Below are 16,719 nucleotides of genomic sequence, written 5' to 3' on the forward strand. Positions count from 1 at the left end.
TAATGGAATATGATGGAAAAAATATATAACATTGATTATGAAGACTGACTGATAGTAGTAGGTTCTTGTGACTCCTTCTACCTAATAAATTCGTAAGTTTAGCTCAGACAGTGGCTCTAGCTTTCTCACTTTTTAGATACATTAGTATACATCTTTCTTTAAAATATTTATCTGTGAATCTTTCTAACAAAACTGCTCAGTTTTCAAAGTGTTGGATAAATTTGCTTGGCATTTGATGAGCATTGTAAGGAAGCAATTTCCAAAATAACTTTATTCTTAAGAATGATTGAAATTTGATAAAATAATTTAATTAAATTATGAGTTTGTACAAAGAATCTTAAAGTATATTTTTCCTTTTTGCTCTCAATTTCGGTTAAAAATTTTATTCGACCTCAGAATTAGAAAATAAAGTATTAATTTAATGATAAATGAAAAGAAATTCAACTTGAAACTATTAATTTGAAAATTAATGAAATTTAGTAAATTTTATTAGATGAAATAAGTTTCTTATTTCTAACAAGTTTGTAAATAATATATTCGTTGATATTATTTTTAAATAGCATGTAGCTTAATCGTGTTTTTCTTCTTTTTTTTCAGTTATCAAGACTGCATCTACTTTATCTAGGAAACAAGTTGTGTTGTATGATCTTGTTATAGCACTTTTAGAAACAGGCCGAAGATCAGAAGCCAAGAAAATAATGGGGGTTTGTTTGCGATAATTTTGAATATTTAATGTCGAAACTCTTAATGAAACAAATCCAGAATTTTTTTGTAAAAGTGATAAAATTGGAACAACCTTTTATTTTTCTAATTTACATTAAATATTATCGTCACCAAAGTTTTTAGTTATTCTCTTTACAAAAAAAATAAAGCAGCTTATTATTTTTGTTGTCATATTTTTCAGTCTTTCAACTCTTAATTTATAAATAAATAGTGTGGACCTTGAAATCATTGTAAATTTTTTTTCCATATAATAGGTGAGAGATAAAATGTTAGTAGAAAAAAAATGTCTTGTTTATTACAAAAATATTTTGTTGAAATTCACTTAATTTTTAATAGATAAGTTTTCTTCATTTTTGTTTATAAATTAAGGCTTCAGGGATTACATTATATTATGTAAAATATTTATAAATGATTCTTGAAAAAAATTTGTAGATGTTAATGCCATAAACATCTGCTCCATTCTTTCAACAGTCATTATTTACATTTATACTTTAATACTTGCATGCAAAAGTTTGCAACAAAAGCATTGTGATGTTTAGAAAAAGGTTGCTCCATGAAATTGAAATCTAAATACATAATCAGTCAGTGAGCAATTATTAAAACAGTAAACTGTGAAAGTGTACTTGATATATAATTTCTTTTAATATTACCAAAACAGATAGTTGACATGTGCTGCACATTTAATTAATTTGAAATGAAAAACATGTAATAATTCTTATTCATTTAGAATATGCTGCAAAATATGATTGTTGGTATAAATAAATCAAACATCAAAATGTTAAGAAAAATGTTAAGATTGGGTAAATATTAACATCAAGAGTTATACATCAGAAAAAGAAGAGGTAAAGTTCAAATTTTTATCCTGCTACTTTTGTTTCACTTATAACTCAGTCATTCTGAAGTATTAAAAAAAAGCTCTAAATTGAAGAACTACTAATATTTCAAAAAAAAAAAAAAGCATGCTTTTATCATAAATTTGAATTCATCTTTTTTTATTCACTTTTTGCATTCAATTAAATACAGCTTTTGTTTTTAGCTAGAGAAGTAGTAAATGGTAGAAAGCCATATATTGAAAGTGTAATAGAATGAGATCAAATTCTGAGATCTTAAGAAGATGCGTTGTGAACAGTATTCAGACAAATTGCTTAAACTGTTCCTTCTCTTTCTGTCCAATACAAAATATTTTTTTAATGTTGGTTTAAATGTATTCTTGCATTTAGTATATACATGGAACTTTTTTATTGTATTTTTTTTATTTTAATACAAAATCTTAATTACCTTTTTCTTTCTTTTAAGAATTTGAAAGATAAATCATATTCCAGTTATTTGGAAGACATTTGCACCCAGATGTACAATCAGAATAGAGTAAGTATATTGTATAAGATAAAATAAATGTGCATTTTCTTTAAGTATTGTATTATTATACTTCTAACAATTAGTGACTTTACCTTGGATTTTACGAAGGCTATCCTTCCACCCTTTTATTTTGATTTTGTGACTAGCTCCCTTTTCTTCATATTGAGGTATCCTTTAAAACACTTAAACACTTGAATCATCTGGTTCATTATCCAATGCTTTATGGAGCAGGCCTCTTGCATTCATCTTTTCAATGAAAGGGCTAAATTTCTTTTACTGCTAAGTTCAAAAATTTATTTTATTTTGTAAAAATGAATGCGGATAAAATCTGTTTTCTTCAAAATAACTAACCTATACGCCTTACGCCTTTGCATTTTTGTCATCATTCCTACAAAAATGTAAATGAGTGTTACAGGCTCCGTTTTCAACATAGGTTTTATAGTGTGAGAATCGTTGCACTTTTTAAGTGAATTCTTCATCTAAGGAAAAAGTAACTTGGTGCAAGATCAGGGGAATAATGGGATTATGGAAGAACCAGAATGTTGTTTTCTCAAATAATTTAACACCAAGGGGAATTTATGACTGGATGTATTACGTTGTTCGACCATCTATGATATAGACTAATGACGATCTGGTATCATGCGTCTTACTGCATCAGACTCGTACCTATTCTTTAGTGACCTTACAATCATACTGGAATCTTTGCATATTACTCCCATGCAGTGGAAGAAAACTATCAGTACTTTTTTTTTTTCGGACATTCAGTCTGATCTTTTTTGATCACAGAGATGATGGAAGTTTCCACACTTTTGCTTATTGATTAGACCGAGGGCTCTGCAGAAAGCGCAAACGTCACTTTTTGTCAATATATTCATGATACCTGGTCTGAATCCATTGTACAGATGATGTTTGTGCAAATTTGAATGCACTCGACCATTTTTCTTTCTTTCTTTTTCTTTCTTTTGGCAGGAGTTCGGGAACAATTTCTCAACAGATGTGATACTATCTGAGCTTCTTATATTTGCATGGAAATTTATAGCTCAGATGTAATAAGTTCGGCAACAGTTTTTTCCTGGTAATTTTTATCGATTTCTTTTTATTAAGTATTCATTCTTTATGGATACATGTAACTATGTATCATCATCGCTATGATGAAACCTTTTTTAAAACCATCGATGCCATTGATTACTCCAGAGTGTCACGGCACCAGAAAAATACAGGGAATTTAAAAATAATCTAAAAATCAGAGGAAATGCAGGAAGATTTGAAATTTTCCTTGGTAACCGGTAAAGTACTGAGAATTTTTAATTTTTTAATTCCTTTTTTTTTTTTTTCCCATCTAAAAAGTTTTGCTCTAAACATTGTAAGAATAAATATCGTAGCCAATAGTTTCAAAAACGAAACAACGCCATTTGCGATTGTGTAATCGCGGAAACTCGTCCCTTTTCTACTCACCACACCTTCTTTATATAGATCAGTCTGTTTTAGTTTTAAGAAGCAGTTCATTTTCCATGAGATTCCTGAATTGCAGTTAATTCAGCTTACCGCTGAAACTACGTGAGAGAATAAATTTCTTTGGCAGGAATAGCAACGTTATGTTTGCGGAAGCAGACATAACGCTGTGGTGGTTTGTCGCTTACACGAGTTTATTGAGTGGTTTATTTATTGTTTGAGAAATTGTGAACTAATTCAGAGTAGACGAGAGATTTTTTCAAAGAAACAATGAACTACCCCGAATCCATATTTAACACGGATTGGACGGATGAAAATGTCAATCCTCACTTCCCTGAATGGGTTAGAAAAGTTCCGCAAAATCCGTTTGCTACATACTGCTTATTTTGTAAGAAGATAATAAGCTTAAGTAATATGGCAACACATGCACTTGCTAGTCATACCAAAAGCGGAAAACATACAAAATTACATGTCAGTTCAAAAAAAGTCATCATTGATATTGGACTGTGTATCTAAAAGGGATACTGAAGAAGATGACTCATCATATCTGAAAACGACAAACTTGATTTCTGAAAATAAGATGATCTCGATTTTTTTAGTTCAAATACAATCATTTAAAGCTGTATTTTTATGGGCATTAAAACTTGTTGTTCCTTTAATGCGTTTCCAATGATATATCGGAAATATTTTCACATTCATTGATAGTGAAATAGCCAAAAATAAATGTACGTTAGGTCTTACAAAATTATTATACATTATTTGTTACGGGGATTAGCTCAATTTTTTGAATAATCTCTTAAGAAATCTTTTATCGTTTTAAAATTTGTAATACGCTGGGAAGAAGCTTTGAACCGCATTTCACAAAAATGCTCAACGAATCTGGTATGTTATTGATGTGAATCAACCAATACAGACTCCGCAAAATATTGGAATTCAATATCTTTAAGGCATGCCACTGCTCAAGAACTGTTGAGAATTTTATCTTATCTGAAATTATTTGAATTTTATCTGAAATCATATCAAGTTTGGATATACAATTACTTTTAAAAATTAGTATAGATGGACCAAATTAAAATTTTTAAACCAGTCAATGAAGAACTTTCGTGTGAAAATTACTGTAAAATGTTAGATCTGGGTACCTGTAAACTACACATGATCCATGAAGCATTTCAGTATGGACATAAATCTACTGGATGGAAAGTAGATGCTTCTCTTAGAGCAACGTATTGAATATTTAAAGATGGTCCAGCTAGACTTGCCGATTTCCTGGAAGTTATAGGTACTTTTTGAATTTCATTAAAGTTTTGTTCTATCCGCTGAATAGAAAATGTCAGTGTTTGCGACAGTGTTCTAAAAGTTATTTATAACATAAAGAAATATATAGAATTCAGTTTTTAAAAAACTTAGCCTAGATCTGTTACTAGTGATAATATTACAAATACTTGTCGGGATAAATTGATTCTGCCTAAAATCAGCTTCTTTTCTTATACTGGTAATATTCTTCAGGCATTTCTTAAAAATTTTAGACATCTGAATCAATGGTGTCTTCCTTATATGAAAATCTCTTTAATTTTGTTAAACAGTTAATAAAATATATTGCCAAAAGAAGCGTAATTGAAGAAACAGAAACATTCGACATCTAATTTTTGATAGAGCTAGATGATCTTACAAATCTTAAACTGAGAAAAAATACCGATGTTGGCATTGTAATTACAAGCTACTTGATTACTAGTGAAGCTACTAAAACTGAAGGAAAGAGGCTTTTTAGCAGAGTATTAGCAGATATTTGTGAAAAATACTATAAAAAATTATTTGAATGCATGCCCAAAAATTTTGCTGTTTTAAAAGCTACATCTTGTTTAAATCCACATTTATTGAGGAATATTGCATTATTAGCTGAAAATCGAATGGCTGATTTACTTCAACTTCTTTATTTAAAAGCACAAATTTCCCCAGCATATGCTAAACGTACAACGATCCAATTCGAAATTTTCTTTCAATAGCAAAACCCCTATCTATTTATAAACAGTATTTTTTTTTTTCTGTATGTAAATATAAACATTCTTTTAAAATACAAGTTTTTCGAGTAATGTTAAATTGTTGCTTCCTTTCATTATTTCACTCATTAAAATTATGGAGTATTGTTATTCTATTATAACTAGCACATGAGTGCTAGTCGTGCATTTCATCTTATATTGCTTATACGTACAGGAAAAACACAAGGATTTTTTTTTCCGGATTTGAGTGATAACCTTGTTGCTGTTTCGTTTTATACTAACTTAATCATTTATTAAATCAACGTAATTTTTTTTTTTTTTTTTTTTTTTTTTTGTTATTTGACTAGTATTTGAAATTCGACACCTTTTCTTCGTGACCGGAAATTTTGAATGTCTGTAATTACAAACTATATACATGCACTGTGCCGATTTGAATTGGATAAAATTAGTCACATGATACTCTTTGCTTCTTCGGTAGAAAATGGCATAACATTTTTAATATTAAAAAAAATTTCAGAACTTTTAGAATATAGTACTATATGATTCAGAACTTAATGATGCATTTATTCTGCTGTCTACTTTCTTTTTATTTAACTTTATGAGATATGTTAAAATTTTCAATTTGAATTCTTTTTTTCGGATTTGTTAAATTCACAAGTTCACCAATGAACTTCGTCTAAATTAATTTCTGAAGTTAGGGCGATTCTTTTTGTGTGCTCTATATAGAATTTCGCCTAATACTTAGTATATGTATGTAGTATAGAGATGCATAATCCCCGATTTTTTTAATAACAAATAATTTTGCTATTGTTATTTTTAAATATTTGTTCCAAATATCTGTTATTTCAATCATATTATTATTTAAAAATTATTATTTAATATTAAATATAAAATTTATTAATTGTAATTAATACTTAATTTGCTAATTTAAGTAACGTGTGATTGAATTAATTTATCTATTTCAGCTTACTTCTTAAATTTGATTTTTTTTCAAAACAATTTATTTAATTTCTTTAGTGGAGTAAACCATTTTCTCAAAAAATGTGAATAAAATATGTATGTCGTTTCTTTAAATTGTTTGCTTTAGTTCTATATTTTACCAATAGATGGCGCCAGCAGTAAATGGAATATATGCAAAATCAAGTCACAAGCAATTAAAAAGGATTTGTATGGAATAGTGCATCATCATGCGAATATCGGAAAGTCAAGGTTACTCTCATGAAGCGGAGTGGCGACTTCACACTTTCCAGTGAAGTCACCGCTCCGATAAATTTCAGTGATATGCAATTCAATGATACGATAATTCTAATAGCCGATCCGTTCACTTTTCAATCCATTCACAGATATCTCCTTTTTAGTTTTGTTCGAGAGCTTCCATTGGACAGATCGTATCGATTGTTACTTTCTATCGTGATCCAAAACCTGTAATCGAAATATCACCAGTAAGATCGTATCAAGGATTTGAATCACACCCCTCTTTGAAAAGTATTGATAACTGGTATTTGTGATTTTATGATATTGGTTACGTAATAACCGCTCGTAAAATATTCGTCATTCCTAATGTAGTATACTGATAACATGAATGCTTTGGAGACATGCTCCCATTTTAATTATTAAATTGAGCCAATTATGATAGAAATTTTGTTTCGTTCAAAATGATAACATTTTTGTTTTGTGTTCTAAGTCATATCAGAATTGTAAATAATAAACTATAGATATCGGATCAAAATTTGTCTCTATTCTGCAATGAGAGTTCTCATTTTACTGTAAAAATAAATTATTTATTAATCATATGATCTCACTTTGTCAAGAATCATGTTGTAAGAAGATTGTCAATAAACGCTATTTCATTAAACCAGTTTTCTTGTGGCCTTTTGTCCCAATGCATGGACTAAATGGCAAGTTTGACTTGATAGGATTAATTGTTCCTCTTTCACTCGTAAGCATCTTCCCTGTAATAAACAAAGTCTAACTTGTATGATATGCCATATAGATTTCATGTTGCAATTGAAAGCGGTTTTTGAACGCCATTATTTGCATATTTTTAGTTAGATATTTTGGATTTGGTGGATCAACATTCCTATGAAATTCTTTTAGATTTTTTTATGGATAATCGAACGTTACCATTTTATTTAATTTTTGTCTATTAATATGTGATATTTTCCTCTTCTAAGTTTAATTTTAAGAATCTTTTTGAAGTTATAATTTTAGCAATATGATTTATGAAAGTTTAAAACGACTTTCATTTTGATGAACCATATTTATGGTTCAGCAATACGAAGCTTGGCTTTTGCGCCATTATTTATAACAGAATCATTCTGTCCCTGCCTGTCTTGTATTTTTCATTTATTTATTTCCAAAAATTGATTTAGCCTTTTCTTTTTTCTTTAAAGAATACTCCATTGAAGTATTCATTAAATTTGTGAGGTTTTCATTCTCGGTTTTACTATTCTATTCTCTTCTATTTATAGGTTTGTGATATCTTAGAACTTGTAAATCTCTTGTGGCTTGTGGATCATATTGACAGAGAGAAGATAGTGCAGTATATATTCAAATTAAGCAGTATGTATATACTACCTTACTTTTTATTTTATTTTTGCATTTTTAACATACAGTTTTTTTTACTACTGTAAGTAAAATTCTAATGAAGTGCATTCAAAATTTTTATTATTGTTATACTATATTTTTTAAAACATAAATTTAAAGACATTTAACAATCTAACTGCAGAAATAATTTTTCATTGGTCTGGGGATTTAACTCTCAATGGATTGCATTTGATTGATCAGATTTATAATAAATTTTCAATCATCTTAACTTATGCATCTTTCTAAATGAAACAGCAGGAGCGTTTTCCCCACAATATGCTCATATTCTAACAGAACATGATGCGCTATGTGGTTAATATTATATAAATGAAAATTGCTTACTTTCTTTCTTTTCCATAATTAGATCTAGGGCTAGGTGAAGACTAGATTATTTAGGAAGGGCTTAATTTTCTCGAAAAGGGCAAAGAAAGCATTTTGTTTTGCTTCCCCAATACTGAATGCGATAATTCGAAAACATGGTCGTAAAGATTTGTTTAGCAGATGTATCAAGAAAAAAAACTAACAAAAGAGAAGAATTCAAAGAAAGAATCCAGAGTGAAATATATCCAGGGGCCACAGCTCATATTTAGATAGCGCTTAATAGTCCCCCCCCCTTTTTTTTTTTCCCCCAACTCCTCTTTCTTCAACAGTGTGCATTTTTTATGATTATCATGCAGAATGACAGTGACTTTGTTTCACTTTATGACTTGATGCTTCACTTATTCTAATAAAATTTCTTGTGGAGTGTATTGTGGTTCTTTTCCTTCGGAAAAAAAATTTATTGATTGACAGTGTTTATTTTAAATTAATTGACCATTTCTTTCATATGATTGATCCACTGAAAATACATCTTAGTCTTTTATTATTTCTTAGAAATGACTTGAATGTTTTTTTGAAATGAATAAAACGTCTATTATGGAAAATTTGTAATTTCAGTACAGATCTTTTCCTGTCTTGTCATTTAAAATAAATTGCTAAAGAACCCGAGACTGCTTTTTCTGTCTTATTCATAAACTGGATCATTAATACTTTTCACTATTTTTTTGTAGCCTTTTAACTAACGTTAGAAAAGTCTTAACATCTGATAGCTAAAATTCTATACATTTTAAGTGGTTAAAATCATTCATTGGAGTAATGTATTTCTTTTGTATTTTTTTTTTCAGGTGAAAGAAATGACTTGAAGACTGCCCAAGATCTTTATAATTTTATATCAAAATCATTTAAATTAAATGATGAAATCATAGAAATTTTTTCAAATCTTCTATCAAAAAATAGACAACAAGCTCCTTTCACTGTTTCCAAAAGTGATGTCTCAGATTTCCTTCAGTGTCTACAGGTAAAAGATGCTCATCTAGCCTTGAAAAATCTGCAACGGTAAGACTTTAGCCTCTCTCTTCCCTCATCCTACCTGAATTGAAGCACAGTAAATGTATATTTTTATATGAAAATTCTTTCTGCCAGGATGAAGAAAGGCATTGTGCGCACTCTCGGATTCAATGATATGACAAATTGTCTGGATTTGTTGCTTAAAAATAAGCTATTAAATGGTAAGATGTTGACCAGATATTTTCAAAATTTATTTTATTTCATTTTTCTCTATTTTAATTTACTTACCTGTTTCTTTTAATATTTACAGATTTTTCTCAAAATGTCAATGCTATGAGCTATGTGATTGAAAATGCCAATGAAATATTGAAACCTTTATTGGAAAAATATTCTAGTTGTGGTGATATTGATTCTTTGGTTGAAATAGCCAATTTTTTTCCTGACTTTGCTTTAAAAAAATGTTCCTTCAATAACTACCTTTCAAAAGGATATATTTCAAGTGAAAAACATGAAGACTTACTTTTTGAATTAGAAAAATGTTGCGATAAAAGGAACAAATTATTTTCAGTATTTGCCTTTGAAGAATTGCTGAAGAGGCCAGATTTGGAAGAGAGAGGTTTGTTGAACTGTATTTAAAAATCTAATAATTTTCTAGCTTAAAAAATGTTATTTTTACCAGTTTTCGCAAATTGATAAGAAAAATCATTTTATTTAAAAACTTATTTTAAAAAAATTCTCTTGATATTTCCATGGTATTTTTTAAACAAATGCAGACATATGCTCAATATCATTTTCATATATTCATAAGAGGCTTCTAACAATTAAAAAAAAGTTGCTTGTTTTTATCATTGAACTATAATTGTAAATGCAGGAAAATTGAATAAGGAGGAAAAGTTAGCGAAACTTGAAATTCTTGTGTTCAATTGTCAGTCCCAACAGTTTTTGATGAGGAAAAAACTGTTTTCTTTTAGCAGAAATTAATAAGTGTTTAATTTTTGTTTCTGTGAGAAATATGCTTTTTAATATAGGGGTAAAAGTTTCAGATTTTTCACTATTATATACAATGTTTTTAATTTATATTTAATTAGCAAAACAGTTTTACAAAAGTTGCTTTTTACGCTATTAATATTTATTATTTTCAGTTATAAATTTGGCCAAAAAATATTTAAAATCGAATTTTGACATGCCCATTGCTGTGGTATGGGCTCATTATTTGATTCAAGGTCGTTATGAAGAAGCTGAAGCATTGTACAAGGTATGAAATTAAATCATTTTAGAAAGCAGTTTTAACTTTACCAGAAGGTATTTTACCTTGCTCATTTTTTTAAATAATAAATATTTAAGTTTTTCTTTTTGATTAAATTATTCGGTTTCTTTAGTTTACCAATTAAAAATATCAAAGCTAACGAGTTTAAATAAAATTTGATGGGAAGTTTACATGTAATTTGCACTGTATTTGTATTAAAACTCTTTAAATTGTTAAATCGGACGCTTCACTTGTATCTTTCTATTAACCCCTTCAGGATGAGCGAGTAGAGAAGCGCTCTCACGGGACCAAACACTCTGAATTGGAGCGTCATCACGGACCCGCGCAGTTTTCGCATTTAAGTCTAAGTTTACGACAAAATTCATATAAAATCTTCGTTTTAATATAATGACTTCAATTTTACAAGCAATTAATGTAATACACCACTACTGTATTAATATAAAGACTATACTATTATTAGAAATGAATAAAATAAGCAAAACACTCAAATTTTAACTTTTCCCACGAAAACAAATGTTATACGCGTGAAAACAAAGTCATAAATATAAATGTCGTGTAATATTTCTTTCTCACCCCGTCAACAGTCAGCTGAACACATATTCCCATATTCTCCTAACAAAAAAAAGCAGCTAACAATAAGGCCGGAGTCCATGTAAATCACACGTAAAATTTTAGAGAGCCATTTGTTTTACTAATAAATCTATCAAATTTAAAAACTCAGAACAGAAACCAATGCTCGCAATAAGAAGGTCAAAAGTCATACGATTCTATTGTTAAGTATTCGTCATGGCAAGCAAAATAAAACTCATCAAAAACATACAGAATACTATCTAGCGAACCCGAAATTGCAAAAGATAAATATATTCCTACATAAACCAACAAGCATTTCATCCTTTTCCCACTCAGTCAAAATATAAACAAAAACCCAGAGCAATATAAATCAGCCCTTTAAGAGCCGAACATTTGCAGTTGTTTACATGTTAAAATACCGCAGATCAAGTAAAAAAAGCTCAGAACCGAAAGCGCATAGTGAAGTTCAACACTCTGTGAGATATTCTTTGAAATTATAACGGACTTTAACCGCCATCTAACGTTGCATAAATATTTAAATAAAACGTTCCAAATAGAAATCACACAAACGTGATCATGGCCGATGGAGACGGCTAGGCTCGTCTCTTATACGATACTGTGGGCCATGAAGGGAGAATCGCGTGATCATGGTCCTCAACGGGTTAAGTCTCTAATTATAAATATAGGATATATAGTTTTTCAGAAACCAATAAATATTTTTATATTATAAAATCTGTGCTATTTGGTTTATGAATTGTACAGTTTGTTTCATTTTGTGCTTAACAAAATAAATGCGCTGTTAATCTATCATATCAAAAACCTAAATGTGTTTTAGATTTTTTTAATTTGATGATTTTAATAAGAACAAACTTAATAATCCAAATTTTTCTACTTTAAATTATATAGAAATAAATAAGGTTATATGTTCAACAGTTTTATAAAAGATTTGGTTACTTCATAATTGATTGTTACGATTAAAAAGATATTTTAATCAGCATTCCTTTTTTATCCTTTGGTTCTTTTCTTAATTTCAGTTGCACTCTGTACCTGCAGATAAAATAGATACTCTAGTGTTAAGAACAGTACGTCAACAAGAAAATGTGAGATTTTTTGTTGTTTTCCCTTATAAATTTCTGGCTAATATCATCAATTTTTAAATGGGTTAAATTATTTGATGAACATATATATTAATTTTTTGAATATATTTCCTTAGGTAATTTTGGGAAAAGCTTACATTTCTGTAATAAATAGTATTGATGCCCCGAAAAGATGCAAGGAGAGAACTTATGGAACGGTTTTAGATGTCTTAGGTATAGTTCTTTGTCTTTTGAAAACGTAATGTTTTTTAAAAATACTGAAATATTGGAAATGCTGTTTAGATATAAATAATGTGTAAAAAAATATAGCATATAATTATTAAATAAACAAAATGCCTGTAGTTATGGTCCAGTGTATTATTATCATTTTTTTTTTTTTTTGTCGTGAAAAGTAGTTCCAAATAAATAATATTGAAAATTTTTGCTATATGATCAGATTTGTGATTTTATTCTAAACTGCATTTATAACCATGATCAAGTTTCCATGTCATCTTTATATATGTTTGTTGGATAATCTTAAAGATTTCAAAAAAGATGTGATGGTCTAGTATTAATGTTGAAATCAGATTATTGGTACTCAGTTCCATTGCAAATCTTTTGTGAATGTGGACTTGTGTCTAATTATCTGTATAATAAATCTGCCATCGAGGTCAAGTTTCCTCACAGTAATATGTGCTGGAAGTTTGGGAGTTTCATCATCTGATCATTTTTTTTTTTTAAGTAAATAAGTTACTAAATTGGCTCTTGTGTGACTTTAAAATGGTCTACTGATTGAACTAAATATGAAATTCAAATAAATTTGTTAGTTCTTTTTTACATTCTTTGCATATTAGATTTGTCAAAAATACGTTTAAATCGATATCAAAAGGAATAGTGCAGTTCAAAAATATTTCAATTATATGCTATATATAACTTGTTACAATTTTATGCTTATGATTCATCATTCATACAGTAAATCCTTAAGTAACTACAATTTTTTTTTCGGTATATTAAAGACAGAGTTCTTACATCTAAGGCTGTGCCGATTTTCGATTTATTCGAAAAATCGATTTTTCGATATCAATTTTCATTCGGCATTTTTTTTATCTTTGCATTGTTTGTCTAGGCAGCCTAGAAGACGGAGGATCCACTTCAGTAAATAAATATTCTTATTAAATGAATTTCAAAGTAAAATGCTACTTCCATTAGTAAGATAATACTCTATTAACTACTAAATACAGCAAAGATTTAAAGAGTGATTGCTCCACAGTGAAAAAAAAAAAGCTTTGCTGAAAATTAGTATCACATAATTTTCGAATTCTGTGTTCAAGATGTAAATAAACAGCAGCGCAAAATTGAAAACTAGTAAGCACTTTCAAAAACTAGTTCGAGTGCTCGAACTTCCGATAATGATCGAATCGACAACTATCGAGAATCAATCATGGCAATATTTTTAGACTGGATTTCAAGATACTTTTTTGTATATTAATAGAAAGTACGATACTGTTGTTGCTCTTTAACCGCGTACTTTTTCTAAAGTATGCACTTTTACACTGAAGCGACAAAAGTCATGGGATAGCAATATGCAAATGTATAGATAGTAGTAGTATCCCGTACAAAATGTATAAATGGACAGTGTATCGGCAGTGCTTTCATTTGTATTCAACTGATTCAAGTGAAAAGCTTTCTGGCCTGATTATGGCTGCATGACGATAATTAACGGACATTGAACAACTATCACAAATGTGAAGTGGGCTGCTAGTACTATCATTAGTAATGAAAATTCGCTTTTTCCATCATCAATAGTTATCATCAATCAATAGTTTTTTAATTATTCCAAAAATAACAAATTCTGTGGCATCAACTGCAAACGTGCCTCTTAATGCAAACTTAAATATACCGAAATGTTCGGAAGATCCTAATTTTATAAACCAGGAATGCTATTCTTATAGGGTCTGAAAATTTTTTTAAGTAACTAAGGATGAAAAATTTGACTCGTCTTCCAACTTATTTCAAAATTCAGTGTTTGTCTTTATAACAACTGGAACCACCGCATCGGATACATCCGAACATCTTTGCGGTTTAATTTTCCAAAGACAAAATATTGAAGATAGTTTGCAAAATTTTGAAAAATGGAAGATTTATTTGTTGAACATCCATTAGACAAAGAAACAGAATTATGCGAAACATATTTTCAAAAAATTATCGTCGAAGTGGTCGATTCATTGTACAAATGCCCATGAAGGAAGAAGATATAATTTCCTTAGGGGATTCGAGAAGAATAGCACGAAAAAAGTTACAAGTTAGTATTAGAAAACTTGGTAAAAATTCAACAAAAAAAACTGTATAATGCATTCTTAGGAGAATATATAGATTCGAACCATATGGAAAAAAATAAAAGACGAAGATCTATTTGCAGTGAATTACTACATGCCTGGTCATGATGTGTATAAACCAGATAGCACTTTTACCAAACTCAAAGTGGTTTATAACTCCTCTGCACTAACAACTGTTAAAAGCTTAAATGATGTCTCACTCATTGACGAAATAAACGAAGACGTTGTTGATATAATGATACGATATCGTAAACAGCTGATAATATTAATAGCAAATATTCGTCAAATACTTAATAACCCTTCCTAAAGATATTTTCTCAAAATTCTTTGAGGAAGAAGAAATAGCATATAGACTGAAAACTGTTATTTACGGAACTATGCACTCTTTCTCTCAAGTAGAGTCTTAAGATAGCTGGCTATGAACTAAACTGAACACTTCCCAATAGCATCTCAAATCGTTCATTCGTTTATATGAGCAATACAGTGACTAGCTCTTCGGAACCACTAAAGAATTAAATGGCCAATTAATGAATTCATTACCTGTAACATGATCTTTCATAAAAGGAATTCGAACGTAAGAGAAGTTTTAGGTCTCAAGAATGAAGATTCCGAAATTGCATTTAATTAAAAGGAAGACCATAGTGAAAACCTGGGAATGGTTTGGAAATCAAATAAAGATCAACTCATCTTTAAGGTTTTCAATCTATACCAAACAAGAATGTCTTGTCAATCATAAACAAACTCTACGGCCCACTTGGATTTATAGGTCTAATTATCAGTAAGGCAAAAATATTTCTTCAGAGGCTTTGGTTAGAAAAATTAAACTGGGTTGATTCTCTTCCAGAGGAACTTGCCAGCTATTAATCTCAATTTGTTGACCAATCAAAGGAAAAAGAAAAAATTAAAATTGGTAGGTATGCACTAAGGTGAAAAAGGTTATGGGATAGCAATATGCAAATACACAGATAGCAATAGTATCGCGCACGAAATGTGTATATTGGGAAGTCTTATTTGTATTCCAGTGAAACATTTAAAAAGTTTCTGACGTGAGTATGGCCGCAGGATGGGAATTAACAGATTTTGAACGCAGAATGGTAATTGGAATTAGACACATGGAACATTCCATTTCGGGAATCGTTAGTGAATTAATTGCGATATCCACAGTGTTAGATGTGTGCCAAGAATACCTAATTTCAGGATTCAAAGATTACCTAATTTTCCTTTTATCCGGGACAACGCGGTGCTGATCGCCTGCACTTAATGATCGAGACCAGCGACATCTGCGTAGAATTGCCATTGTTAACAGGCAAGCAATGCTGCGTGATATAACCGCAGATATCAAAGTGAGACGTACGATGGACGGGTCCATTAAGATAGTGCGGCAAAATTCGGCTTTAATGGGCAAAATACCGACTCGAGTGCCCTTATTAGCTGCACGACATGGCATGCAGCGCCTCTCCTGGGCTCGTGACCATATCGAGTGGTAGGGTTCGAGTGTGACGTAGACCCCATGGAGCCGTGGACCTAAGTTGCCAACAGGGCTCTGTGCAAGCTGGTGGTGGCTCAGTAATGGTATGGGCTGGGTCCTCTGTTCCTGATAAACCTATAATTGTCTAGAAATGTTTATGTTCAGCTATTTGGAGACCACTTGCAGCCATTCATAAACTTCATGTACCCAAACAACGATAGATTTTTTATGGAGGGCAGTACGCTCTGTCAGTGGGCCACAACCGTTCGCCATTGGTTTGAAGAACATTCTGGATAATTCCAGCTAATGATTTGGATACCTATATCGACCCGACGTGAATTCAATCGAACATTTGTGGGACAAAATCGAGAGATTAGTTCGTGCACAAAATCTTGCACCGGCAACACTTTCGGAATTATGGACGTCTATAGGGGCAACCTGACCCGATATTTTTGGTGGAGACATGTTTAGTCCATGCCATGTCCAGTTGCTGCACTTTAACGGTCAAAAAGAGGTCCGACACGTTATTAGGAGGTATCCCATGACTTTTATCATTGGATAT

At 30.2% G+C, this 16,719-nt stretch overlaps 1 protein-coding gene across 6 annotated transcripts in view; it reads left to right on the top strand.

Annotated features, from left to right (window-relative positions):
* Positions 1-16,719, top strand: part of LOC129958150 (leucine-rich PPR motif-containing protein, mitochondrial-like) — a 123,933-nt gene that overhangs the window by 102,951 nt on the left and 4,263 nt on the right. For all 6 annotated transcript variants that reach the window (XM_056070376.1, XM_056070377.1, XM_056070379.1 and 3 more), the window contains exons 26-34: positions 598-704; positions 2,020-2,088; positions 8,000-8,090; positions 9,278-9,488; positions 9,576-9,661; positions 9,751-10,056; positions 10,583-10,695; positions 12,312-12,377; positions 12,491-12,587. In XM_056070376.1, coding sequence (XP_055926351.1) covers positions 598-704; positions 2,020-2,088; positions 8,000-8,090; positions 9,278-9,488; positions 9,576-9,661; positions 9,751-10,056; positions 10,583-10,695; positions 12,312-12,377; positions 12,491-12,587 — 1,146 coding nt within the window. The remainder of the gene's footprint in view (positions 1-597; positions 705-2,019; positions 2,089-7,999; positions 8,091-9,277; positions 9,489-9,575; positions 9,662-9,750; positions 10,057-10,582; positions 10,696-12,311; positions 12,378-12,490; positions 12,588-16,719) is intronic.

This window comes from Argiope bruennichi, chromosome X1 (assembly GCF_947563725.1).
Source record: "Argiope bruennichi chromosome X1, qqArgBrue1.1, whole genome shotgun sequence".
Lineage (NCBI taxonomy): Eukaryota > Metazoa > Arthropoda > Arachnida > Araneae > Araneidae > Argiope > Argiope bruennichi.